General features: G+C 35.3%; 3 protein-coding genes across 12 annotated transcripts; 2 read left to right on the plus strand and 1 right to left on the minus strand.

The window, feature by feature from the left end:
• The first annotated feature begins 1422 nt into the window (after positions 1-1422).
• LOC129882956 (protein PHR1-LIKE 3-like) lies at positions 1423-7298 on the plus strand. Of its 2 annotated transcripts, none has more exons than XM_055957485.1 (6): positions 1423-1873; positions 3263-3339; positions 4310-4361; positions 6241-6304; positions 6388-6460; positions 6739-7298. In XM_055957485.1, the coding sequence occupies exons 1-6, from the start codon at positions 1654-1656 to the stop codon at positions 7105-7107; spliced, it is 855 nt and encodes a 284-aa protein (XP_055813460.1). In that variant the 5' UTR covers positions 1423-1653; the 3' UTR covers positions 7108-7298. The 2 variants fall into 2 exon arrangements, with proteins under 2 accessions (XP_055813460.1, XP_055813452.1); XM_055957477.1 differs by having other exon boundaries at positions 1424-1873; positions 6226-6304.
• Positions 7299-7782: 484 nt separating this feature from the next.
• Positions 7783-21800, plus strand: LOC129882971 (uncharacterized). 9 transcript variants are annotated; one of them, XR_008765851.1, is made up of 7 exons: positions 7783-8954; positions 10371-11917; positions 12955-13015; positions 13108-13443; positions 17571-17670; positions 21287-21355; positions 21539-21800. XR_008765851.1 is itself a non-coding variant. In XM_055957497.1 (4 exons), the coding sequence occupies exons 1-3, from the start codon at positions 8327-8329 to the stop codon at positions 13012-13014; spliced, it is 2235 nt and encodes a 744-aa protein (XP_055813472.1). In that variant the 5' UTR covers positions 7783-8326; the 3' UTR covers position 13015; positions 13108-13579. The 9 variants fall into 9 exon arrangements, 1 of the variants encoding a protein (XP_055813472.1); XR_008765859.1 differs by having other exon boundaries at positions 13108-13392; XR_008765850.1 differs by lacking the exon at positions 17571-17670 and having other exon boundaries at positions 21280-21355.
• LOC129895429 (uncharacterized) lies at positions 14656-20440 on the minus strand. Its single transcript, XM_055971150.1, has 11 exons — positions 19807-20440; positions 19535-19684; positions 19240-19389; positions 18937-18984; positions 18713-18757; positions 18521-18568; positions 18185-18229; positions 17046-17147; positions 16033-16317; positions 15477-15802; positions 14656-15385 (listed from the first exon to the last, which is right to left on the minus strand). The coding sequence occupies exons 1-11, from the start codon at positions 20438-20440 to the stop codon at positions 14720-14722; spliced, it is 2499 nt and encodes an 832-aa protein (XP_055827125.1). The 3' UTR covers positions 14656-14719.
• Positions 21801-22234: the final 434 nt, after the last annotated feature.

Consider the following 22234-nt stretch of genomic DNA (forward strand, 5'->3'; position numbering starts at 1 on the left):
ACTCATGCAAAAAATGCACGAACTTCAGTGATAAATTTGAATTATATATGATTGAAATTCATTTTTTATATATATTTGAATGTCAATCATATGTGCATGAATTTAGAATAAAAATAAATAAAGTTGAACAAAAATAATTAAACTTCAAGCATATATATATATATATATATATATATATATATATATGAACTTCAGACATATTAGGTCTAAAGTTATTTCGAAAGTTATTTCGAAGTAAATCTATATGTAAAAAAATTTTAAAAATAAATACTGAGTTAAATGATAACGTCAAAATTGGATATGGTTGCAGGCCTTCCAATTTTGAGTCCAAAATCATCTTTGCGTTTAGTTTTCCAATATTTCTCATAAAAGAATTTGATAATAAATAATTGGGTTAAAAAAGAATAATTATAAGAAAGCCTTACAAGAATTTATTGATTATTATGTCAAGTAGAGATGTTAGAAATACACTCCCAACTCATGGTAAAATGTGTACTCGTACTCAATGCTTACACTTATTTAATGAATACACAATAATTGACACATATTTTCTTGTACGATAATTAATATAACTTGTGTTCAATAAATTTAGTTGGTAGGAGTTAAGATTCAGAATATTGACATGTATAAATTATAATACTCTGAAAGCGTAAGAAATATGAATGGAGTAGGAATTTTGATAAAGGAGGAGTCGAGAGAGCATGTTATAAAGGTTAGAAACGTTAATGATCGAACGATGTCAATTAAGTTAATCGCCAAAAAGCACACTTTGAACATTATTAGTGTATACGCCTCACAGGCAGACTTGAAAGAGAAAGATAAAAAAACGTTTTTGAAAGGATTTTGGCCGAACTAGATCACGAGAGGTATACTTCACAAATAAAAACTATTCGTCTCCACATACTCAATGTCTTATTTGACCCCAAAAAACAATAACTTATGATTTAATATAATTCAAAAGGCATATTAAAATATCACAATAAAAGAAAAATTCACTTAACCTTTTAAATATTATACGCCTTTTGTCTCAATTTATATGACACACTTTTTTTAGAGTCAAACAGTTTAAGTTTGACCTGAAATTTGCGCATGAAAACTTCAATTTTTTTGAAATGAAATTTATATATTTATAAACTACGTAAAAAGTACTATAAGTCACAATAATGAATAATTCAAAATATTTAATAGATTTCTGAAAATTTACGATTAAAGATAAACTTGTTTGAGTTTCGAAATTTGAAATGCACCACATAAATTGAGACGGAGGGAGTAATTAAAATCATCATTAATTAATATAATTTGACGTAAACACATATAAATAGCTTTTTTTTACCAACTCCCTATTATCCGCGTTAAAGTCCGATTAAATTTGAATTAACACGGATATTGTAATTACCTGTCATGTATACTATAGAGAATAGAGACAGCAAATAGAGACAAGAAAACGACAGTACACAACAGGACATCGCTGTCTTGTCCTTCCAATTCCTCCACCCCACCCCCACACATTTACACATTTGGGTAACAACAATTTGTTCTTCAATGTCCAAAACATTAATCAAGATTCAATCTCTTTGCCACTGGAGCTCATTTTAGTGGAAATTAGTGTTCTGGGTCACTCTCATTTTCTTGAAAAAACTCAAGATTTTTGTGATGAAAATGTACTCTGCTTTGGGCATTGAAGGAGATGGAGGAGTTAGTGAATATCATCATTATCTTCATAATCTACAGAATTCATTTTCTGGGGAAATGGCAAATTTGCCAGGGGATGCTTGTTTGGTTTTAACGGCGGATCATAGGCCTAGGCTCCGGTGGACGGCGGAGCTACATGAACGATTTGTTGACGCCGTCACACAACTCGGTGGCCCTGATAGTATGTCATCGTCTCAATTTATGTGACACTCTTTCTTTTTAATACGTCTCAAAAAAGATTAGTACCTTTAATGAGATTGATTTATAGTTGCATAAATATTTGTAGCTTGTATTTGTTTTCCTCTTTTTCTCTCTCTTTCTATGTATGTATCTTTCTTTTATTTTACTACTTATGGTTTGGTTGTCGGTAGTAGTTTGCCATGACTGCCTTCTTATGTTATTTACATCAATAGTGGTAAGATGTGCGTAATTATTGGATTATACCGGGTTTGTTGTTGTTGTTATTGTAGTACTACCTTTGGTAGGATCATTTTCCATAGTGGAAAGTAATTTCTAGGAAAATAATGTTGTGTGATTGGTGAGTGAAAAACCATTTTATTTTCAAACTTGGGGATAGGGGAAGGGAAGTGGAAATGGGGGAGAGATTATAAGGTGGGGAATCAAACTTTCACCGTGAAAGTTCGGGAACCCAACCAGCTAAGCTATTAAGATTACCTGAGAAAAACAATTTGGAATTTTGGATAGCGTTTGCATGAAATTTTTGAGAATTAAAGATTGATAATGATGTGTAATGTTTGTTGAAGTCAATGATAGCATGAAATTAAATTGACTTACACTAGAGACTTTCTTGGGAAAACTATTTTCCTAGAAAACGACTTGTGTTGTAAAGTTTTCATTTTTTTAGTTGCAAGTGTGTTATAATTTATACAATTATATACATTAGTAACATTTATATTTTACTCTCTGTTTCAATTTATGTGTCTTACTTTCTTTTTTACTAGTATTACTATTTACTCTTTTTTCTACTTTTGGAATAATCATTTTTCATAGTCGCAAATATTTTTCGAGAAAATAATGTTGTTTGGTTGGTGAGTGAAAAACAATTTTGGATAGTGTTTGGATGAAGTTTTCGAGAATTAAAGATTGATAATGATGTCTAATATTGGTTGGAGCAAATGATATGAAATTAAATGACTTACACTAGAGACTTTCTCGTGGGAATTTTTTTCCCTAGAAAACGACTTAGGTTGCATACACTTTGAAGTTTTCATTTCTTCCTTGCATGTTTTTGTTTTATTTTTATTTTAGATGATGTTCACATTTGCTGCTTCAATAACTACACATCTTAACGTTCATCATCTGTGTACGTCCTGCGATTCTAGTTTCTTAAAGTTAAGAACTCTCTCCTGATCATTTGACCTTTACTTCTCCTCGTTCATCTCTCTCTCGGCTAATAGTCCTATGTTTATTGAAGGAACTTTGTTTATAATTAAATCTTCAGAACACTTCCTGATTCCTCTTGAATCTTACCTTCTCTTTACTTGTCCTGCTTGAAGTAAGTTAAGGAAGTGGCACAATATTAACTGTGGAATTATTGTTTCACTTTCAGAGGCAACGCCGAAAACAATTATGAAGGCAATGGGGGTGAAAGGACTCACCCTATATCATTTGAAGTCACACCTCCAGGTTTTTTTCTCGTCTCATATTTTCTGAAACAGAATCTGTGATTAGTTGCCAAGACGCTCTTCCCTGTATACAATCAAGAATCCACCACAAGATCCATCTCTACACTAGGTGTGAAGAGTTTAGCTTAATTACAACCTTAATCTAGTGTATCACATTGAACTAGGGGTAGTTCTGTGCCAATTTCAGAATTTTACTTCTTAAATTGGAATTTACTTAGATAAGAAGACAACAACAACATGCCTAACGTAATACAAGTGAGGTCTAGGGAGGGTAGTGTGTACCCAGAGCTTACCCTACCTTGAAAGGTAAAGAGTCTGTTTTCGACAGACCTTTGGCTCAAGAGGAAGCATATCAAAGCAAATCGGGAAAGTAAATAATGAAAGTGGAAAAGCAGCGACAAAATTCTAAAGACAACATGACAAAGCAGAACAATTACTACAACAAAATAATACTATAATCGAATTACAAGAAACAACAGATAGTAATAGTGATTGAAGACAAAATAAGAAGCTGATCGGCCTTAAATCGTAGTTCAATGCGAGTCGTGAGGATTGAAATGGTTCTAGGTTTAATTGATTTTCACTTTGACAAAATGGTTATAATGATGGATTGATGATGGATTTGAATTCCATATAGTCGACCCCAACTTGTTTGGAACTAAGGCATAGTTGTTGTTGTTGTAGAATTGAAGACGTGTTCTTGCATATGATTTTAGCCAAATAGGTACTAAATACATTTCAGTTTAACTCTCAGTTTTGGTTAAAGGAAAGAAGTTTCAGATCGAAATAGAATCAAGAATAACTACTTCACACAGTTGGTTTCATTCTCAGTTTTAGCCAAAGAAGAAAACGAAAGGATTCGGGTCGAAATAGAAAGAGATCAAGAATAAGTATTTCTTTTTTTTTCGTTAACAGTTTTAGCCAAAGAATAAGCAGATCTTGAACTCTTTATGTTTTACATTTCCTTGCAGAAATATCGCCTCGGGAAGCAATCTAAGGAGGCAGCTGAGAACTATAAAGATGGTATTTGAACACTCCGACCAATGCCCGCTAATTATCCTAATTATTTCAGCTTTCTTGCAACTTCTCCATTAACTTAAAAACCTTAAACGACGCGTTAATGACTATGCACTTACAATTCAATGCACTTCTTGCAATCATTCTTGTGCTAGACTAAGATTTATAGGCTATTGGACACTATTTGGTTGCAGTTTTTTTTTTTAGAGTATTTAAAATTGAGGTGAAGAAAAAGCATTTGAAAGGTGAAGCTGTTTTTGAGCATATAATACTCTTGGAAAAAAGATATGAAGATGAATGAAACCCATTATTTTAATTGAAATTCTACTTGGGCAAGTTTCCCAATATTTTGAGCATTATTTCCAATATTGAATCTCAATATTTTCAAACGCTGTCCGACAAACCAGTATTTGCAAATATTAAGATATTATTTTTGGCCAAACGGAGAAGTAACATGCGATTTTGATTTTTGAGTGTGCTGCATAAGTGGATATTTGATATTTTGTGGTTAAATTGGTTTTACTTTTGATGTTACTATCTGTTGTTTTTGTTACCATTACTTCTTTTTCGGGACTACTTCGAGGGTCTATCAGACACAACCTCTCTACTTCTGAGGTAGGGGTAAGGTTTGTGTATACTCTACCCTCCCTAAACTCCACTTTGTGGGACTAAACTGGGTATGTTGTTGTTGTAATTTGGATATTCCATTTCTTTCACCTGCCTTAATTTTGAAACACGCTGCAGTTGTACTGCTTAAGTAATCCGGAAGTGCTTCTCCAATTTCTTCTCTTTATTATTTTTTGGTGAAATTACAAGATTACAAATTACAATTGAAAAATAAAATGAAGAAAATAAATTCTCTTCTTGGCTGAGGCGCGGATATTTCACTCTCTTTAAGGAGATTCAAGCCCACTGCAGCAAATCTTTTCACCGGTCCAGTAGTAGTTCTCTTGACTTGTCCCCTCCAGGATACAACAGCCTTATCACAAATTGTAACTCAACAAACTCTGGACAAGAGTTGAGTTTAAAGCTCCACAAAAAAGAACACCTCCCTTCGACTAATAAGAACTCTCTTTCTTTTTTGACAAACTTAATACACTCACTCTTTCTTATCTTATCTTACATTTCAAAACAAAGAAGACCTTTCTATTTATAGGAGAGAAAATCATACAAAGATGAAAAAATAATGGAATGCCATCATTATCATCATTTAGTGCACCATTATGATTTAGTGCACCACTTATTAGTGATAATTAAATTAAAAATACATAATGGAATGCATAATCTTTCATTAACTAAAGATGATAATGAATGACATTTTTATGCACTAATAAAAATAGAATAAAGATGACATTAAATGTCATCAATGGACAATTGCTAAAATTGCAATTTAATAAAATGTTAAAATGCCCACACTAACATTAATCTTTTCACGTCCTCTCTAATTTCTAAAAGAATAAAAACTGTTGAAAGCCTCTAATAACATCAACAATAACAATACTATAAGAATGTTGTTCAGATTCTGTCTGATTGCCGTTCTTTTATTGCTCTCTTTCCATTTGCTAAGCTATTTATAGAGTAAACTTTTTTGTTAACTTTAACTAGTAGTAATTTTTTTTGGCCATTTGCTTTAAATATAATTGGGTCGGTTGATATGTTACTATTGACTTCTCTACGAGGAGTTTATGATGGGTATGAGAGTATACGTTGATTAGGGGAGGATATATATGGACAAGATGGGAGTATATGATGGACATGTGAGTACGCAGATTACTACCATACGGAAGAAAAGATGGTGGTTGTTATATTTTACCCTTTCGAGCAGTTGAATCCTAATTCTTACATTGTTACTAGCTATGTGTGTTAACAGAATCATGTGTGGCAGAGAGTCAAGATACAACTTCCTCTGTGTCGGGTTCATCAAAAGTAGTTGCCCAAGATATAAATGAGTATGTAGTGTCTTCCGAATTCTTCTAGAAGAAAGTGTTGTGCTTTGCATCAAATTTTTTATATGCCCTTAAATCTTTTACAGCTGTGGGTACCAAGTTACGGAGGCTTTTCGAGTACAGATGGAAGTTCAGCGAAGACTACATGAGCAGCTAGAGGTCGTCCCTTCCCCCTTTTTTTTTTGCTCATATTCTAATGTTTGTGTAACTAGAGTGTCAACTTCTTGTTGGGCTAACCAACCCGGAAACACTCTTAACATGGTGTGGTACTGTCCTCTTTCGGTCTCTCAAGCTCGTCATGTTTTTTCCCAAAAAGCCTCGCACTATTAAGTGTAGGACCAAATGTAACATCATCTCTTTATTAAGTTCTTAAATGAAGGTTAGTTTATGGTATGTTTTCATAATCAAACGAAAGTTTTCGTGGTTTGTTGAAGCAGGTACAACGCCATGTCCAGCTTCGTATTGAAGCACAGGGCAAGTACTTGCAAACGATACTCGAGAAAGCATGTAAAGTTCTTAACTACACGTCAGTGGAATCGTCTGATCTAGTCACTGCCAGGGAACAGCTTTCTGAATTAGCAATCAAAGGCGCGAACAACTGTGATGGGATTGTCCCAGTTTCTTCATTACCTGAAGTTGTTACAAGTTTTGAGAACAAAAATGCTTCCAATATGCCTGCTAGCATTGATGACTGCTTGCCATCGAGCATCGGTGCTTTAAAGAAGAGACCACGAGCTTTAGCTAATGGGGATGTCTTGCCTGTGGATAACAACATGACACAAGTGCAATGGATGACTAATTCCTGAGTAAAGTCGGTTGTATGAATCTTCACTATCCATGTTGTTCCATTTAAGCTCATTATGTTCCTCCTCTATCTGTTTGATGATCTAGAAAGATGAGACATGTTGAATTCCACATGCAACTTAGCTTGTACATTATTTGAGTTTACTTGTTTGTACATTCTCTAAGTTTTAATCATTTCAAGCATTCTTCTGCACTTTGTTGGAAAATACTATTCGATCGGGTTCACTCATAAAGGGTGCTAGTTAGCCCATTAGCCATTAGTTAATATTCAACTTATAGACTAACTAATTGTCTATAAATACACTATTATGGATGTAGTGAAAAAAGAGTTTCTCCAACACTTCTTGTAGGAAAACACACCATTAAATTAACATTTGTACAACCAGAAAGGAGTTGTTAAGACTTAATTATAAGTGCAAAAGAAGGAATTAGCCCCCAAAATTTGAAGTCAATAGAAAGATTATTTTTTTTCATAATGAAAAGAAACTAAAAAGGCTCTAAATGGATAAAAGTTGAATGATATTGAATGTAATGTAGATAAATGCACGTGGTGTCTCTAGAAGCTTCAATGAGCTGACAATAAACGACCTTAATCATCACAAACCAATGAATAATCAAGCATGTAAAGGCCACCAAACGACGTCGTATTAATCCTTCAAGAAAACTTAACATGTGAGAAAAGTCCTATAATCAATCCAACACAAAGTTTCATCATCATCAGCCCCACTTAAAACATTCATTATTAGGGTACCCAAATCAAGAAAGAACAGTTTTTTCATTGATTAAAGGTTTGAAATTTGATGGGATATTTTTTCTGGGCAGTTTGTTATTGGGTTTTCTTGGAGGAATCAATTGATGATCTTTAAGGGGATAAAGTTCAAATCTTTTGCAAGTTGGTTCAAGGAAAAAGGTGGAATCTTTACTTTGTTTACTAGTAAAGTTACAATTTTTTGTGCAAGTTTATACTTTGTTTAGTAGTAAAGAATTTTTACTAGTATTTTGAGGTGAAAATGGCTTGTGAGTTGTGAAGGTAGCTATATGTGGAGTTAATGGGATAAAGTTCAAAGCTTTGCAAGTTTAAAAGGAAAAAGGTGGAATCTTTACTCTGTTTACTAGTAAAGTTACAATTTTGGGTTTGTGAAAGTTTATCAGGGAAAAGGTGAACTTTTTTGCTTTGATTAATAGTAAAGTTGGAACTTTTACTTGTATTTTGGGGTGAAAATGGCTTGTGAAGGTAGGTTTGTGTGGAGTTTGAGTGGTATTGTGGGAGCTTTTGTTGATCTTGCTATAGCATATTTCTTGCTTTGTGCAGCTACAGTAGCTTTTTTAGCATCAAAATTTCTTGTTTTTTTTGGTTTGAGATTGCCATGTCCTTGTGATGGACTTTATTTTGGTACTGTTCCAAATGGGAATTTATGTTTTCATAGACTCTTGATTGATTTCCCAGCTGAGAAAGTGTCTAATGTCCAACTCTCTATAAAAGCAAACTTCCCTTTTAATGATACTATTTTGGGGAAAGACCAGAATTGTGATTTGAATTGGAGATTAATTGGTAATGAAAAGGAGAATAGTTCTCATGGGTATCTTGAAATGGGTGATGAGGCTTCATGTAGTTCAGTATCAGATGCAGGAAAGTCACATAAGATTGCTATGATTGAGTTAAGCCCAAGAAATGAATTTGGGATAAAGGGGAAAGGGGTGATGAATCAGAGACAAAGAGGAGGGATTCGTCGAAGAAGGCGTAAAGCAGCTATTTATTATGGGAGATCTTCATCTGTTTCATCATATGATCCTCCTTATGAAGAGCTTCCAGTAGGCCCTCCATCTCCTCCTAGTACTAATAAAGAAGGTAATTGAATTATTGAAAATGACACGTTACCATTTTGATTTTATAAATGCTAATGGTCTCTTTTCTATGTTTGATGTTTAGTCGTCTGTGAAGTTGTTTATCTGGGAAGTACTTTTTCAGCTTATTATTGCATCATGTTAGAGTGGGTTAGAGTGCTACATTGGTCTGCTTATATCCTTCCCTTTTGAGCTAGCTTTTGGGGTTGAGTTAGGCCTAGGTGCCATATCTTTACATGGGTATCAGTGCCAGGTCCAAACAGTTTGTCTCCCGGTCCATGCTCCAGTTGGACCTGGGCGTAAAGGGTTAGTTAGAGTGGGTTAGAGTTTCACATTGGTTGGGGAATGGACTAGTGTTCTGCTTCAGTAATCCTCCCCTCTAGCGCTTGCTTTTGGGGTCGAGTTAGGCCGAATTGTCATATCTTTACACATGCTAAGCTGCTGCAGACCAGCTTGGGATTGAGGTGTCATAGTTGTTATGATGCATGCTAATGTTCATGAATGTTGCTAGGAGCCCTTGTTCCACTGATAAAAGGGAAGAAAATCCGGAGACATGTGTCTGCATCTTTAATTCCAAAACAAAATGTTGATGTAAGTGATGCATCTCCTTCGTATTACGCAAACTAAATGTATTATGTCATCTTTTCACATTTCCATATAATTATGTTAAACTTAAACCATTCTTAATTGGTGCAAATCATAAGCAAAAATAGTTATTTTCTATCCATCAAATGCTTTCAAGTGAATATTTTACCTCTTATGCCTAAGATTTTTTTGGTATAATTTGTTTATGGGAAAAAAAAGGAAGAAACTTTTGGTAACATTCAATTTGTTAAGCAACGGTTTTAGGAGAAGTGGAAGTAAAGATTGGCTGAATACATTAGAAGAAAAAGATCCATATAGGTGATATTTACTTGGATATATATTTTCGTCTTGTTAGTATATTGATTTTGAACCTACTGCTTTTCTTAGAGTATTAGATTTAAATGCCGGTAAAAATATACAAAACTTTTAATATTATTATTATTCATATATGTAAAACTTACTTTTTATTTTTGTTTTTTTTATTTGGTATGATAATGAGATGAGTTAGAGCTTAAATGGAGAAACATGGTCAATGAGGATTCATTAGAGTCGACCCCAACTTGTTTGGGTTTAAGGCATAGTAGTTGTTGTATTTAATATGTTGAGCAGAATCAATTACTTTTCAGTCTAATAACCGTAGCCAAAAGAGAATACAACAGCAACAACAATTTAAGCTTCAACTCAGACTAATTGGGGCAAAAATGAAGATACATCAAATTAAGTATTTTCAATTTTTTAATTTCTACGATTTGTAGCGTCCCTTATTTTACCTAATTTTAAAGCCTTGGGGTTCCAATATGTATCAATTTAATTCTTTTCTTTGTGGTGAATATAGATGGTGGCCACCCTCCACTGGTTATGAGATTAGGCCCGAGAGACAGCTTTGAATTGAATGGATGTTCTGATGAAGTTGAGCACATTGAAAAGAACGTTGCATCCATTGAAGAGCTGAGACAAAATGGTGAACCGGTTTCTAGCTTCCATGAGGAAAACAGAATAAGACTCTTGGAACGAGCCTTAAAACACGAACGAGAAGCTCGAGATGCTCTTTGCATTGAGCTGGAGAAGGAAAGAAATGCTGCTGCGAGTGCTGCAGATGAGGCTATGGCTATGATCTTACGTCTACAAGAGGAGAAGGCATCTATTGAAATGGACGCCCGGCAATATCAGAGATTAATTGAAGAGAAATCTGCTTTTGAAGAAGAGGAAATGAACATTCTAACAGAGATCCTGATGAGGACAGAGCGGGAGAAACACTTTTTAGAGAAGGAACTTGAAGTATATAGGCAGATGAATTATCTTGGAAATGAAGAATCAATAGTTGATAGTGGGAATGTAGCGGATGCGCTAAGACGTCCTGATGCTTCATCTGATCTTAATGAGGATCCACTTCTTATGCTTCATCAGATTAGTGCATCTTTCGATAAGAGGTCCGTGGCAGAATATAGAAATTCTGAGGAGGTCATTTCTCTTGACAATCAAAACTATATTGCTTTGGGCGGAGCACCGATCCAAAGACAGAGTAAAGATGTCAACTCCCAGAAGCAAGTTGACTTAGCAGAGCATTCTTGCAGTCTAGAATTTCAGGAGAAAGAGATGGTGTTTATGGTTAACCACTCCGATGTACCACCAGGGAATGGGAAAATACTGGACACATCCTTGAAACCCCGTGAGACAGGTCTTTCGAAACAGAAGCTTCCTGATCATGCCATTTCCCTTGAAGGGGAAGTGCTAAAAGAAAATTCAGATATGGAAACATGTGACAGAGCTTGTATTGATGTTTCTGGAAAAGACAAGTGTTTGAAGTATCATGAGACAGTTGGATATCAGGGATCAAAATGTCCATGTAACTTGACCTCAGATAAAGAACCTCATGTTCACGATGTTCATGTCATTGTCGATGGGTCCAACTTTTGCAATGATGTCAATAGTGGTGAATCTAGGAATAGTGCATTAGAATTTTCTGGAATAACTAGTCTCCCTATTGAAGTTTCTCCTACACAGGATGTTATTAGAGATCATCCAAGTACAAGTATGTCGTATACTCAAGTGGATCTTAAGATCAGTGCAGACACTACTTGTGGGCTTCCACCTGTGGGCTCACATGGTAAACCTTCGCTCTGTGATTTGGGGGGAAATTCCATGTCCTCGGTAGAAAATGAAAGGCTGAAAATTGAAATGGAAGTGGAGCGGCTTCGAGAGAGGTTAAAGATTGTGCAAGAGGGAAGAGAAAAACTTGACTTGACTGCAGAGCATAGAGAAAGAGAAAAGATGCAGTTAAAGATTTTGGAGGATATAGCACACCAACTTCAAGAGATTCGGCAGCTTGCTGAACCTGAGAAGGCTGTACGACAGGCTTCCTTGCCCCTGCCATTCTCTAAGGTACGAGACTAGCAAGTTCATATCTATTGCCTTGTATGGTTAATAAATTTATACATTTTTTTCAACTTTGAGGTTACTCTTATTGTGCCAAGAGCATGATGAGCATAGAAATGTTCAGATCATTTTTAAGCTTGCTCTTCATATTAATATTGTCTTTCCATTGTCGTCGGAATGTGATATATAAATGAATGTCAACAAGTCATCATGTGATCATTTATATGAAAAGATGGAACTTTTTAAAGCTGCTCCAGAATTGAGTCTCGTAATGCCATTGGCATGTGTTTCATTTAGCTTGGAGAAACAGATAGTTATTTGAGAATGATTTCCTAGACACTCTGAGCTCATTTGCTTCTCCTTTCTTAAATAAGCAATAAACAGAACTAGTATTACTAGTATTCACTGGACTTAAGCATCATTGGAAATTGGAATGCATTTGGAATCTGGTTATCATTAGTTAAGAATAAAGTAGTAGGAAGTATTTGGGTGACGAGTGATTATTACTATGAGTCACGTCTTTTGGGCCCTGTCCGATCTATAAATTATTCATCATTTACTCATTTTATTTTGGAGTATCGAATCTAAGATTTGTGCTCTCAAGCGCTGTTGTGTTCGACACAACCAATTTCTTTTGTTTGTTTGTCATTTGAGATCAATCGTATATGTTAAATGAAATATCAAGGAAAAATATATTTTTTCCCATCATAGGTGACACTCATATAAGTTGCAGGGTGTGACTATCTACTGTAACTATTTTACATATAATCTGGAGTAGACTGCGTAATGATAGATTGTGAATGAGTTGACTAGTTCATCTTTTTTTGAATTTGATATTTGTGGAATTTTAATGGTACTTCCAAAAGTTTGGTGCTCATTTCAAATTACATTTTTTCCCAGTAACATTTAGTACCTTATAGAGTTCTTTTTTGACCTTATTTATGTTGCTCTTTTTCACATTCAGAGTGTAGTCTAGTTGCCATGTTGTTCCTGCTTCATTTGTTCCTTGAGCACAGAAGTAATGGTATGCAATTGTGTTTCAGGGCATGTCAAAGAAAAGGCGTTCTCGAAGTGTTTCTGTAGGAATGCAACAAAGCTCTTGAGGTATGGTAAATCTACATGATGATTACTAGAATTTTCTCCCTTGTGACTTCATAAAGCGTTGTACTGTGAATTTACCTATAAACAAAATTCAGGGGTTCAAATGGTTCGGAGCTTGGAGTTCCTAATACTGAGCCTCACAACTGCCATCATATTTACTCGGATCTGGGGAAGACGGTCCAAATAATACCCCGTATTATTTTTCGAAGAGATGTTGTGCAGTTATTTGAGAATAAGTTCTGCTGGGAACAGCCTCTCTAAAGCATGCAGCTGATGGTATTAAAGTACAACTTCTGAGGACAAACTGGGGTTAATCCTCTTCTGGATAAGAAGAAAAGTTATGACTAAGAAGGCACACAAATTTTGTTGTTTCACGGCTGGTAACAACTTATCACTCTGCTATTTTGTTGACCTCTATCCAGTGTTCAAATGTAAGATCCCTGTGGATTAAACCTCTGTTGTATCTTCCATCTTTTTGTCAATCATTAGATGGTAAAACACTGAATCTTAGCTACTTGTACAAAAAGTTTCACATTTTCTTTCTAATAATATATTAGTGAACACGTTGAGTAAGTAAAATACTTATTGAGGATATGTCTTACCTATTTAAGATCAAATAAGAAGCCAAAAAGCTATAGCCTTCAGAAAGTGTGGCCTAGACGTGGTCAGGGAATTGTGAATAGAACCATGAGGTCTCAGGTTCAAATCTCAGTGGAGGCACAAGACACTAGGTGTGATTTCTTCCCATCTGTCTGAACTTTTGTGCGCAGAGTTACCATGTACCATCGGTGGTTTCGTCATTTAGCACACTATCTTAACAAATAGCATACAACATGGAACTTCATCTTGTATTGTAGGTATTAGCTCATGCATCACAAGGGTAAACAAGTACATGCTCAATGCTGCCCCTAGGTGTAAACTCACTGTTATGAGAAATTCCTGTGTATCTCTTACTTCTGTTTTTATGCTAGTGATGACTCCTAAATACATGTCTGTTTTGTCATTTATATATTTAATATAAATTCCTTGCTTCCCCAACACCCACCAAAGGACCTTTCTAGCTATATGACTTTCTCTACGTCAATGAACATCAATCTTTTATCGTCTCGCTATAAACTCCCATCGATCTCCTTAACAAAAATATAGCCTTTGTTGTGAATTTACCGGCATAAATCCAATTTGGTTCTCCGTCACTCTTGTAGTGCCCTTAAATATACATTCTATCACTCTTTAAATGGACCAGCTAAAATCCAAATTAGATAGAGCTTGAGTGAGGTATGCCGAGGAGTAATCTTTTTATTTGGATTTAAGTCATATTTGGATAAAAAGTTATCCTTGAAAAGCTAAACTTTTATCCTTGTTCAATAAGATTACAAATAGGATGATACCTTTTTTGTGCTATCTAGATATGATAAGTTCCCTAAGACTCCCTTAAGTTCACATGAATTATGGGATCAAACAACATTTAGCACTCTATTTAACTAGCTTTAGTCTAGAAAAAAGGTATATGATATCATTGAACTCTTAACAAAAGTGAGAGTGTATTCAAGAATACATAGAAAAATGATATCTCCACCTCGCCTCCTCTTGACAAAGGGAAACCTTTCTTGGAATTCGTCATTTTTTGACACAAAACAACCCAATCTTATTTGGAAACTGAAGTAGGAAACCGTTCAATGCTCTGCTCTTGTCATATTTCTCCCTGTTTCAATCATCCTTTTCTTTACCATCTTTCATCTGATCTGAGCTAGTTGCTTCTGAGGAATCGGTATAAAACACCTTATAGCTACGAAGTGGTAGCTTTTGGATGTATGACCTTATAAGATCAACATAGAGAGGGAATTGATTAAATGCAAAAAACACCACAGGTATGCATGTTGCCCCATATACTGGAAATGCCGCATTCCTGAATTTATCCCTGAGGACAAAGAAATGTGCAGCACAGAATGAGACCAAGATAGCAGTTATTGAGGCAAAAAGAGAAGTTAATCCAAGGAGCAACTTTCTTGGCAAGTCTTTCTCGAAATCATTGTGTTGGCATCGAGATGTGAGGATAGCTAAGAAAAACACCAGGGCCGTGACAGAGAAGCAAAGAGAAACAAGTGATGATATAGAAAACACGTCAAAAGCAGGTTGATTTGCCAAGTGTGGATGGCCTTTATCATCGGCTCCGCCTGGGATTGTGGCAGATGTAGCAAATGCAACTGTAGCAATCAGTGCTGCTACAACAGAGAATGAATTGGCAGTTGTGACGAGCCATTGAGTTCCATCATTGAGTAACTTTGCATGTGTCTCTCCGAAGATCTGTCTTGGTGTCTGACCTTTTTTGTTATGACGAACATATGATTGTGGTGGCAGAGTGTGCTTGATGTACTGCATTATGATAGGAAAATTCTTTACATGTTAGTGTATTTAAGTTAATCCCTTGTGATTTTAAAGATGGTTGTTGTTAAAGATCTCTTACCTTGTACCACTTCCTTTCACCTTGCAACTGTAGAGCACTACCAGGGATGCGCCACACCTCAAGCTTCTGATACATTGCAGCTAGGTGCACTGCATTGTTTCCATGTTTGTCCACCTGATAAAACACGTACTCTGGATACTTTTCTCCTATTAACCAATCATAGACGGCTGTTTGCCTATGCTCTACAGCCAAAAGCAGTATGTTCTTCTCGTCAGAGTCCGTATCTTGAATGGCTATTGGGAACTTTTTGAGGATCCTCTGTACCATCTCTACAATACCCATCTTTGATGCCACTAATAGGGGTGTCTCCTTGGTCTTGGACGTTTCTGTATTTAGAACTATAGTTATTCTAGTTGTTTTTAGCGAACATATAGCTTCTGATTAAGTTATAACTGGTATAAAAAAGAAGAAACTGATCCTGATTTGGAATAGTAAAATAAATTTTTAGCATGTTGATGTGATAGATCTTGAGTTATTAAAATTGCAAAGTCTTGATGACGCGGAACAAAGTTTTCCGTGCCACAGAAGTATGACCCGAAGAAAAGAGATTCTTTACCGGACTTGGGATCATCTATCGTTTTCTTATCTGTGCTTGAAGTTGGTGATTGCTCGATCTGTGTAATGTTACTAGAGCCGTCTTCCTTTTTAATATCATCAACTGTTACGGGGGGTGCTGTAGGAGGTGCTCCAATTTGTCTATAGAGGTCCTTTACTTCTGGCTTCTCTCCAGTACTTTCATAGAATTCGTAACGTTTTTCTTTCTCAATCATCAACTTCATAATTTGAACTCCCCATGTATGTTGCCGTTTCCTTTCCTCTAATTTTTTAATCCTTTGGAGTCCTGCATGCAACAAGATTTGAATCCTGATGACATGATGTGGAAAGAAAGAAAAACATAAAAGAAGAGGCAAACTATGCTTCAGAAATTAGTTCAAATTTAAAATGTGAAAAAAGATGGGACTTGCCTACATGTCAAACAACAAAGACATAATACATAAACGTGCCCTTTACTTGGTCTCATCTGACATTTATGTCCTCCAACTTTTAGTGTGCACAAGTAGTTACTTAAACTTGTATAGAAGAGCAAGTAGACACACATGTCCTATGCGGCATCCTACGTGTATTATGCCACATAGGACGTGTGTGTGTACTTGCTCAACTTTATACAAGGTTAAGTGCCTACTTGTGCACACCCAAAGTTGAAGGCCGTAGATGCTAGCTAAGGTCAAGTTAAATGGCGTATTTATGTACTATGCCAACAACAAAAAGATAACTTCCCTTCTTAGTTTTCTATTTCAACAAGAAAAAGAAGAAGAGAGTTTTTAGTCCTTTTCCACTTTCTCTTCCCGTTCTTAACAACAATCAGGGGTAAAGAAGTATCCAAATGTAATCATTAGTTCCTAGTTTAATTTCCAAACAAGGGATGAAGCAGAAAATATATCAGAAAGGGGTGGGAACTATATTCTTCGAAAGAATAATAAGTCTGATTCTTTAGAATTACAATAGCTGCACTCAATAGTCAAGAAATGTATTCATGATAAACTAGAAAGTTTTAAGAATAATTCTTACCAATACCCAATACAATTAGTACAATCTTCATTAGACATTTGAGGAACTCGATAAAGATGGTGTAATTGGCTGGAAACAACTTGCGGTTTCTCTTCCTTTCAGCTGGAATTTCAGAGATCAGTTGTTAGTAGAAATATGTTCGAGAATCGCACACTCTTTTATCAATTTATTTCACATAGAAAATGTTCCCATAACTTGGAAACAAAGGAGCCCTAATGCTCAAAGCTTTGATTTTGATGTAGAATCAGTATGGTGATATATGTTGTGTCTTTTTGCTGATATTTTATACACAGAGAAAAAATCTTACAGAGAGTAGAAAGAAGGTTGAACTTGGTTAGAACTGTCATCCAAAACCGTAGTAAAGTCTATATTTACATTTTTAATTCTCTAACTAGTAAATCCTCATACAAACATCTAATGAGAAGATGTTTGAATTTACTGCTATAAGATAATTTATATTTAATAGCACCAAAGTAACTTTACATGATTTGCAGATTCTTGATTACTAGGTTTCTTTTTGTCCAGTGATTGTTTTCATAATTGGAAGCTACAGAATAATCTAAAACAGAACAAGTATGAAGAGGCCCTCCAAAAAGAACGTGAAGGAAATATGCTTCGGAAAAAGGTCAGATAAAGAATTCTTGCTATAAACAAATGAAGAGACTTAAGAAGTATTAGTATATATACTCTTCTAGTTCTAGTTAGTGTGCTTTAAGTGATGACTTATTCAGAATGTGCTTGAGATTTCACCTTTTAGGATGAGTACCTAACTAGTTACTACACACATTGGTGTTCGTAAAAAGCAGCTATTTATAAGACTCTTTAAGTTTCCTTATGACACAGAATAATTTACGAGTTGTATCTAGATAGAAAAGAGCATCAGTCTTGAATGTGTGTATACTTGGTGGAATTATGTTTAATCATCGGCAATTTCTAGTTTCAACTGTGCTACATATACAGGTATATGTATTCACCTTCAGTTGGGGGATTCTTGGTATGATTTTGATGGCCTTGGTGTGGAGAAAAGTATTAAATAAGAGTTATCCTCGGGATAAGAATCGTATATTATAGTTTTCTTGCCTCCTTAAGTAACCTGCTTAAGTCGACATAACCTGAAAGGCTTACATGTAATCACATACCTGGAGACTTATTATCTTGAATCTTGTTGGTAACTCCAATAGTAGCTGGATAAAGAAAAAAGAATCAGTCTTTGAATCTGCAAAATTCTTAGGTACAAAGTGCCTACACTCTCCTGATGAGATGCTCAAATCATTTGGTTAGTTCATCTTCAAAAAGAAATTGGTCTACTTCTTAACTCGGCATGAATGAGTTAATAAACTGGAATGTTCCTGCGTAATCAGATGCACCTCTTCTTGATATTTTGTGTGCATTTTTTGATGAATTATATCTAATCATCATAGTTTGAGGTAATATTTAGTTTCAACTGTGGTATATATGCATGTGTATGCATTCACCTTGAATTGGGGGATTCTCGAGGTCATTTTGACGATAACTTTGTTGGCCTTGGTGTGAAGAAAAAGGAAAAATAAGTTAGTAATAGTAAGAGTTATCCTCATAAAAAAATATATATACATATATAGTTTCTTGCCTCTTAAGAAACCTGTTAAGTCCACATAACATCAGAGGTTTATTACATAATCACGTACCTTGAGACTTCTTCTCTTTTTTCTCATTAGTTACTCCAGTAGTCTCTGGATAGAAAAGAGAATCAGTCTTTGAGCATGTAAAATTCTTAGATACTGAGTTCCAACAAGAGTTCCCCGGGGTAGTCAAATCATTTGGTTAGTTCATTTTGAAAAAGAGATTGGTACTATTGGTTAACTCAGCTGGATGAGTTGATAAACTAGAATGTTTCTATGTAATCACGCACCTTTAGACTTGCCTTCTTGATTCCAAAAATATGTTCGCTTAAGATAATCTGGATAGAAAATAGAAAATCAGTCTTGGTAATGTAAAACTCTTAGGTAGAAAGTTCCAACGACAGTCTCTCAAACAGTCTATTAGTGCATTTTCAAAAGGAGATTGGTCTAGCGCTTATCAATAAACCCCAAAGGGAAGTGAGCAACTTTCTTGTTTTGATAGGAGTATCTGTTGGCATTTCCTACCTAACAAGTTTTTGTACTAGTATAATGTACTAAACAGATTAGATAAGACGTGCGGTAAATCTACCCACTTAGAGTTTTCAATGTTCCATTCCTAAGTAGTTCCAAGAACTCCACCATTGTTTGGTAGTTCTCTGGGACATTCCACTCGAGTTTATGATATGAGTCTTCTTTGTCTTCGGCTTCATATGTCATTAGCTCTAGCTCTTCGATATTTATGCCTGGAAAAAAAAACCCAATATTAGCTATATAACCTTTACAAACGATGAACATGAATCATCATGCAAAAGTATTGGTTGTTTATGGCTAACGAGAAGAGTAAATGTGTTGGACTGACACAAAGGATAAAAAGACCCACGGACTTACAGTAGTAGATGATGCTATCTATGAACCGAAAATGGCTGCCACTTTTGAATACTTGAGGCATCCTGGAAAGGAAGTGTAGAGGAGACATGCCTTCTACGTTGTAACGGTTGACAAGTCGCCCATAGTAATGTATTATCTGAAAAGCCAGCTCTGTTACAAGATAAGTTGTTAATATTACTGTTCCATTCTACAACAAAGAAGAAATTATAAACATATGTAAAGTCGAAATATCTGATAATCAATAGAAAAGTCTTTGTAGGGGATTGGCTCACCGAAGTACTCGCCAGAGATGGCGGCGTGTAGAATGTTATCCCCATCTTCCCTCCTACAAAGTTCAATTGGACCTTCTCCTTTTTCATTTTGACAACACTTAAGTAGGTAGAGAAAAGCTTGTAGCTTTCCACGATAAGCAGCTACGAATAAGGGGGTTTCCCCTTTTGAATTGGTCTCCCAGATGAGAGGGTCTTTTGAGTTTACCATAAACTCAATAATCAAGACACTCCCGAGTTCTGCTGCAAGGTGAAGAGGTGTGTTCCCTTTTTCATTCTTCTGCTTTAAGATACGTAGTCGATTTTTATCTGGTATGTTAGCAATCATACCCTTGATACAAGTAAGATGAGGATGCTGTATAGAGTCGTCTCGATCTGGATGGTAAGAAGAGATAGCTAAGTGAAGAGCCGTATCTTCAGATCGAGTGAGTTTGGATTCATGGACGAACTCGTTGTTGATGTACAGATGCTTAACTTTTGTCCACTTATTCTCCATAGCGGCGTGAAATATTTGATCTTTAATTGCTTGCTTCGCCTTTTCTCCCGACTCATTTGAAGGCGTTCCCATTCTTAGTCCTGATTGCTGTGATTGAATTTCTGATGTCACTCTTGTGCTAAAGGCACCTGAAGGGTCCATTTTCACTACTTGTTACTACAGATTATGTTGATGCCTCTCACTAGTCACCAATGGCTTTAATATATACTGCTACGAGAGGCATATTGTTGAGAAATATTTCTTTACAAGCCTCTATGCTGGTGCATGTGTGATGGCTCTTCTAGTACCCAAAGTATTTAAGAATCAAATATTTCTATATTGCGACTTTTACACTATCACATCACCTAAAAGATAATTACTAATAATCTTCCATGACAAGTGAGCTAAGTTTAGATTATGTACACTGTGTAGAAGAAGAATCCATATTATTGGTATTGAACTTTCTTATGCTGTCTTCTAATGTGTTGTGTGTCCGACAATCTACACATCGTGAACTAGCTTCTCGGGTTTATAGGCTAATTCACATGATGTTGGAGCTAGATCCATCCGTATTTCTTGGTTTACCTAATGTTAAGGCTTCTATGTTATGTTGTCAATGCACCAAATGTCCAGTTCTAGGCATGGGGCGAGGGGGCAAGGCTATGTGTTCCTCATTAGTTGTTATCTCGTTATACGATGTTTGGTCAATCCTCGCTTCATGAGCTAAGCTTGGGGTCGAGTTAGACGGAAGACACATTTTCTTTCACACTTATGTCATGCAAAACACAAGGGCAACACCTCTTTAGTCATTTGTCCCCTTCTTGCTGCTGTCACCAAGCATCTCTTTTTTGCTTTTAGTCTTTATTCTACAACAAGAATTGTTACCAGTAGAAAATATTTATTTTTTGTCAATATACACGGATTATACACTGATTATATGCGGTTATATATAATATTATACATTTGCCGGCTATTTTTTTAGTACTGTTTTATCTTTCAAGTTTGTAGATTCATAACAGGGACAGGACAGAGAGCCAAAATTGGACTTCATACTAAAAAAGGCATGCACTTTATTTGGTATATTCTTTGCTCAAATGTTATGCCATCTCTATTCCTTTACTTTGAAGTAATTCCTCAAATATTAAAATTTTGAACTTTGAACTCTTTGGATGCACCCTCGTCTTTTTGTAACTTATACTTTTTTTACTTTTAGAGTTTGTGCGTAAGAAAAAAGGTTTATGTACGTTCTATTCTTTTCAGACTCCATCGTTGGTGGTGATGGTGGTGGCAAAGCAAAATGCAACCATACATCAGAGATAACTTATATTATTCGAGAAACATCATAGGTGAAAAACGCAATATTTCAATATCACACATGTATAATATTGAAATATCATGTTTGTCAGCTTATATCGGGGCTAATGCATAAATAGCCTAATTAGAGATCATCAAGTTTCGTCATTTTATAATCAACTTTTGACATACGTGACTCGTATTATAAATTTTTATTTGAAGCATGACATATTACTTGAGCAAGAAAACGGTAATAAATTTTTGTTTAAACTTCAGACATACGCGTATACATGAATGCGTGAGTTATATCGAATACTCAATAAATTATAGACCACTTCAAATCTTTGTTTTCAAGAGGATAATCAACTCTGCATATATTGATCGAAACTTGAACTTTCTGAAACAAGTATTATAATGGTTTTATGTTCAAACACTTTTTCGGAATAAATTTGTTTAGAAAAAAATAAATTTTAAAGCTTTTTCAATATTATCTACTTGATTTGAATTTATTTTTTCGTATTTGAAATTCAAAATTCACTTTTACAAGCTTGTAACGATGATTTGAAAAATTTTGTTGAAGGCGCCATCTCCGAATGAGCTCTATAGTGTGTGATTCGAATTTAGTCGAGGCTTCATGGATTTCGGACACCCCGTGGGAAACTT

Source organism: Solanum dulcamara, chromosome 1 (assembly GCF_947179165.1).
Source record: "Solanum dulcamara chromosome 1, daSolDulc1.2, whole genome shotgun sequence".
Lineage (NCBI taxonomy): Eukaryota > Viridiplantae > Streptophyta > Magnoliopsida > Solanales > Solanaceae > Solanum > Solanum dulcamara.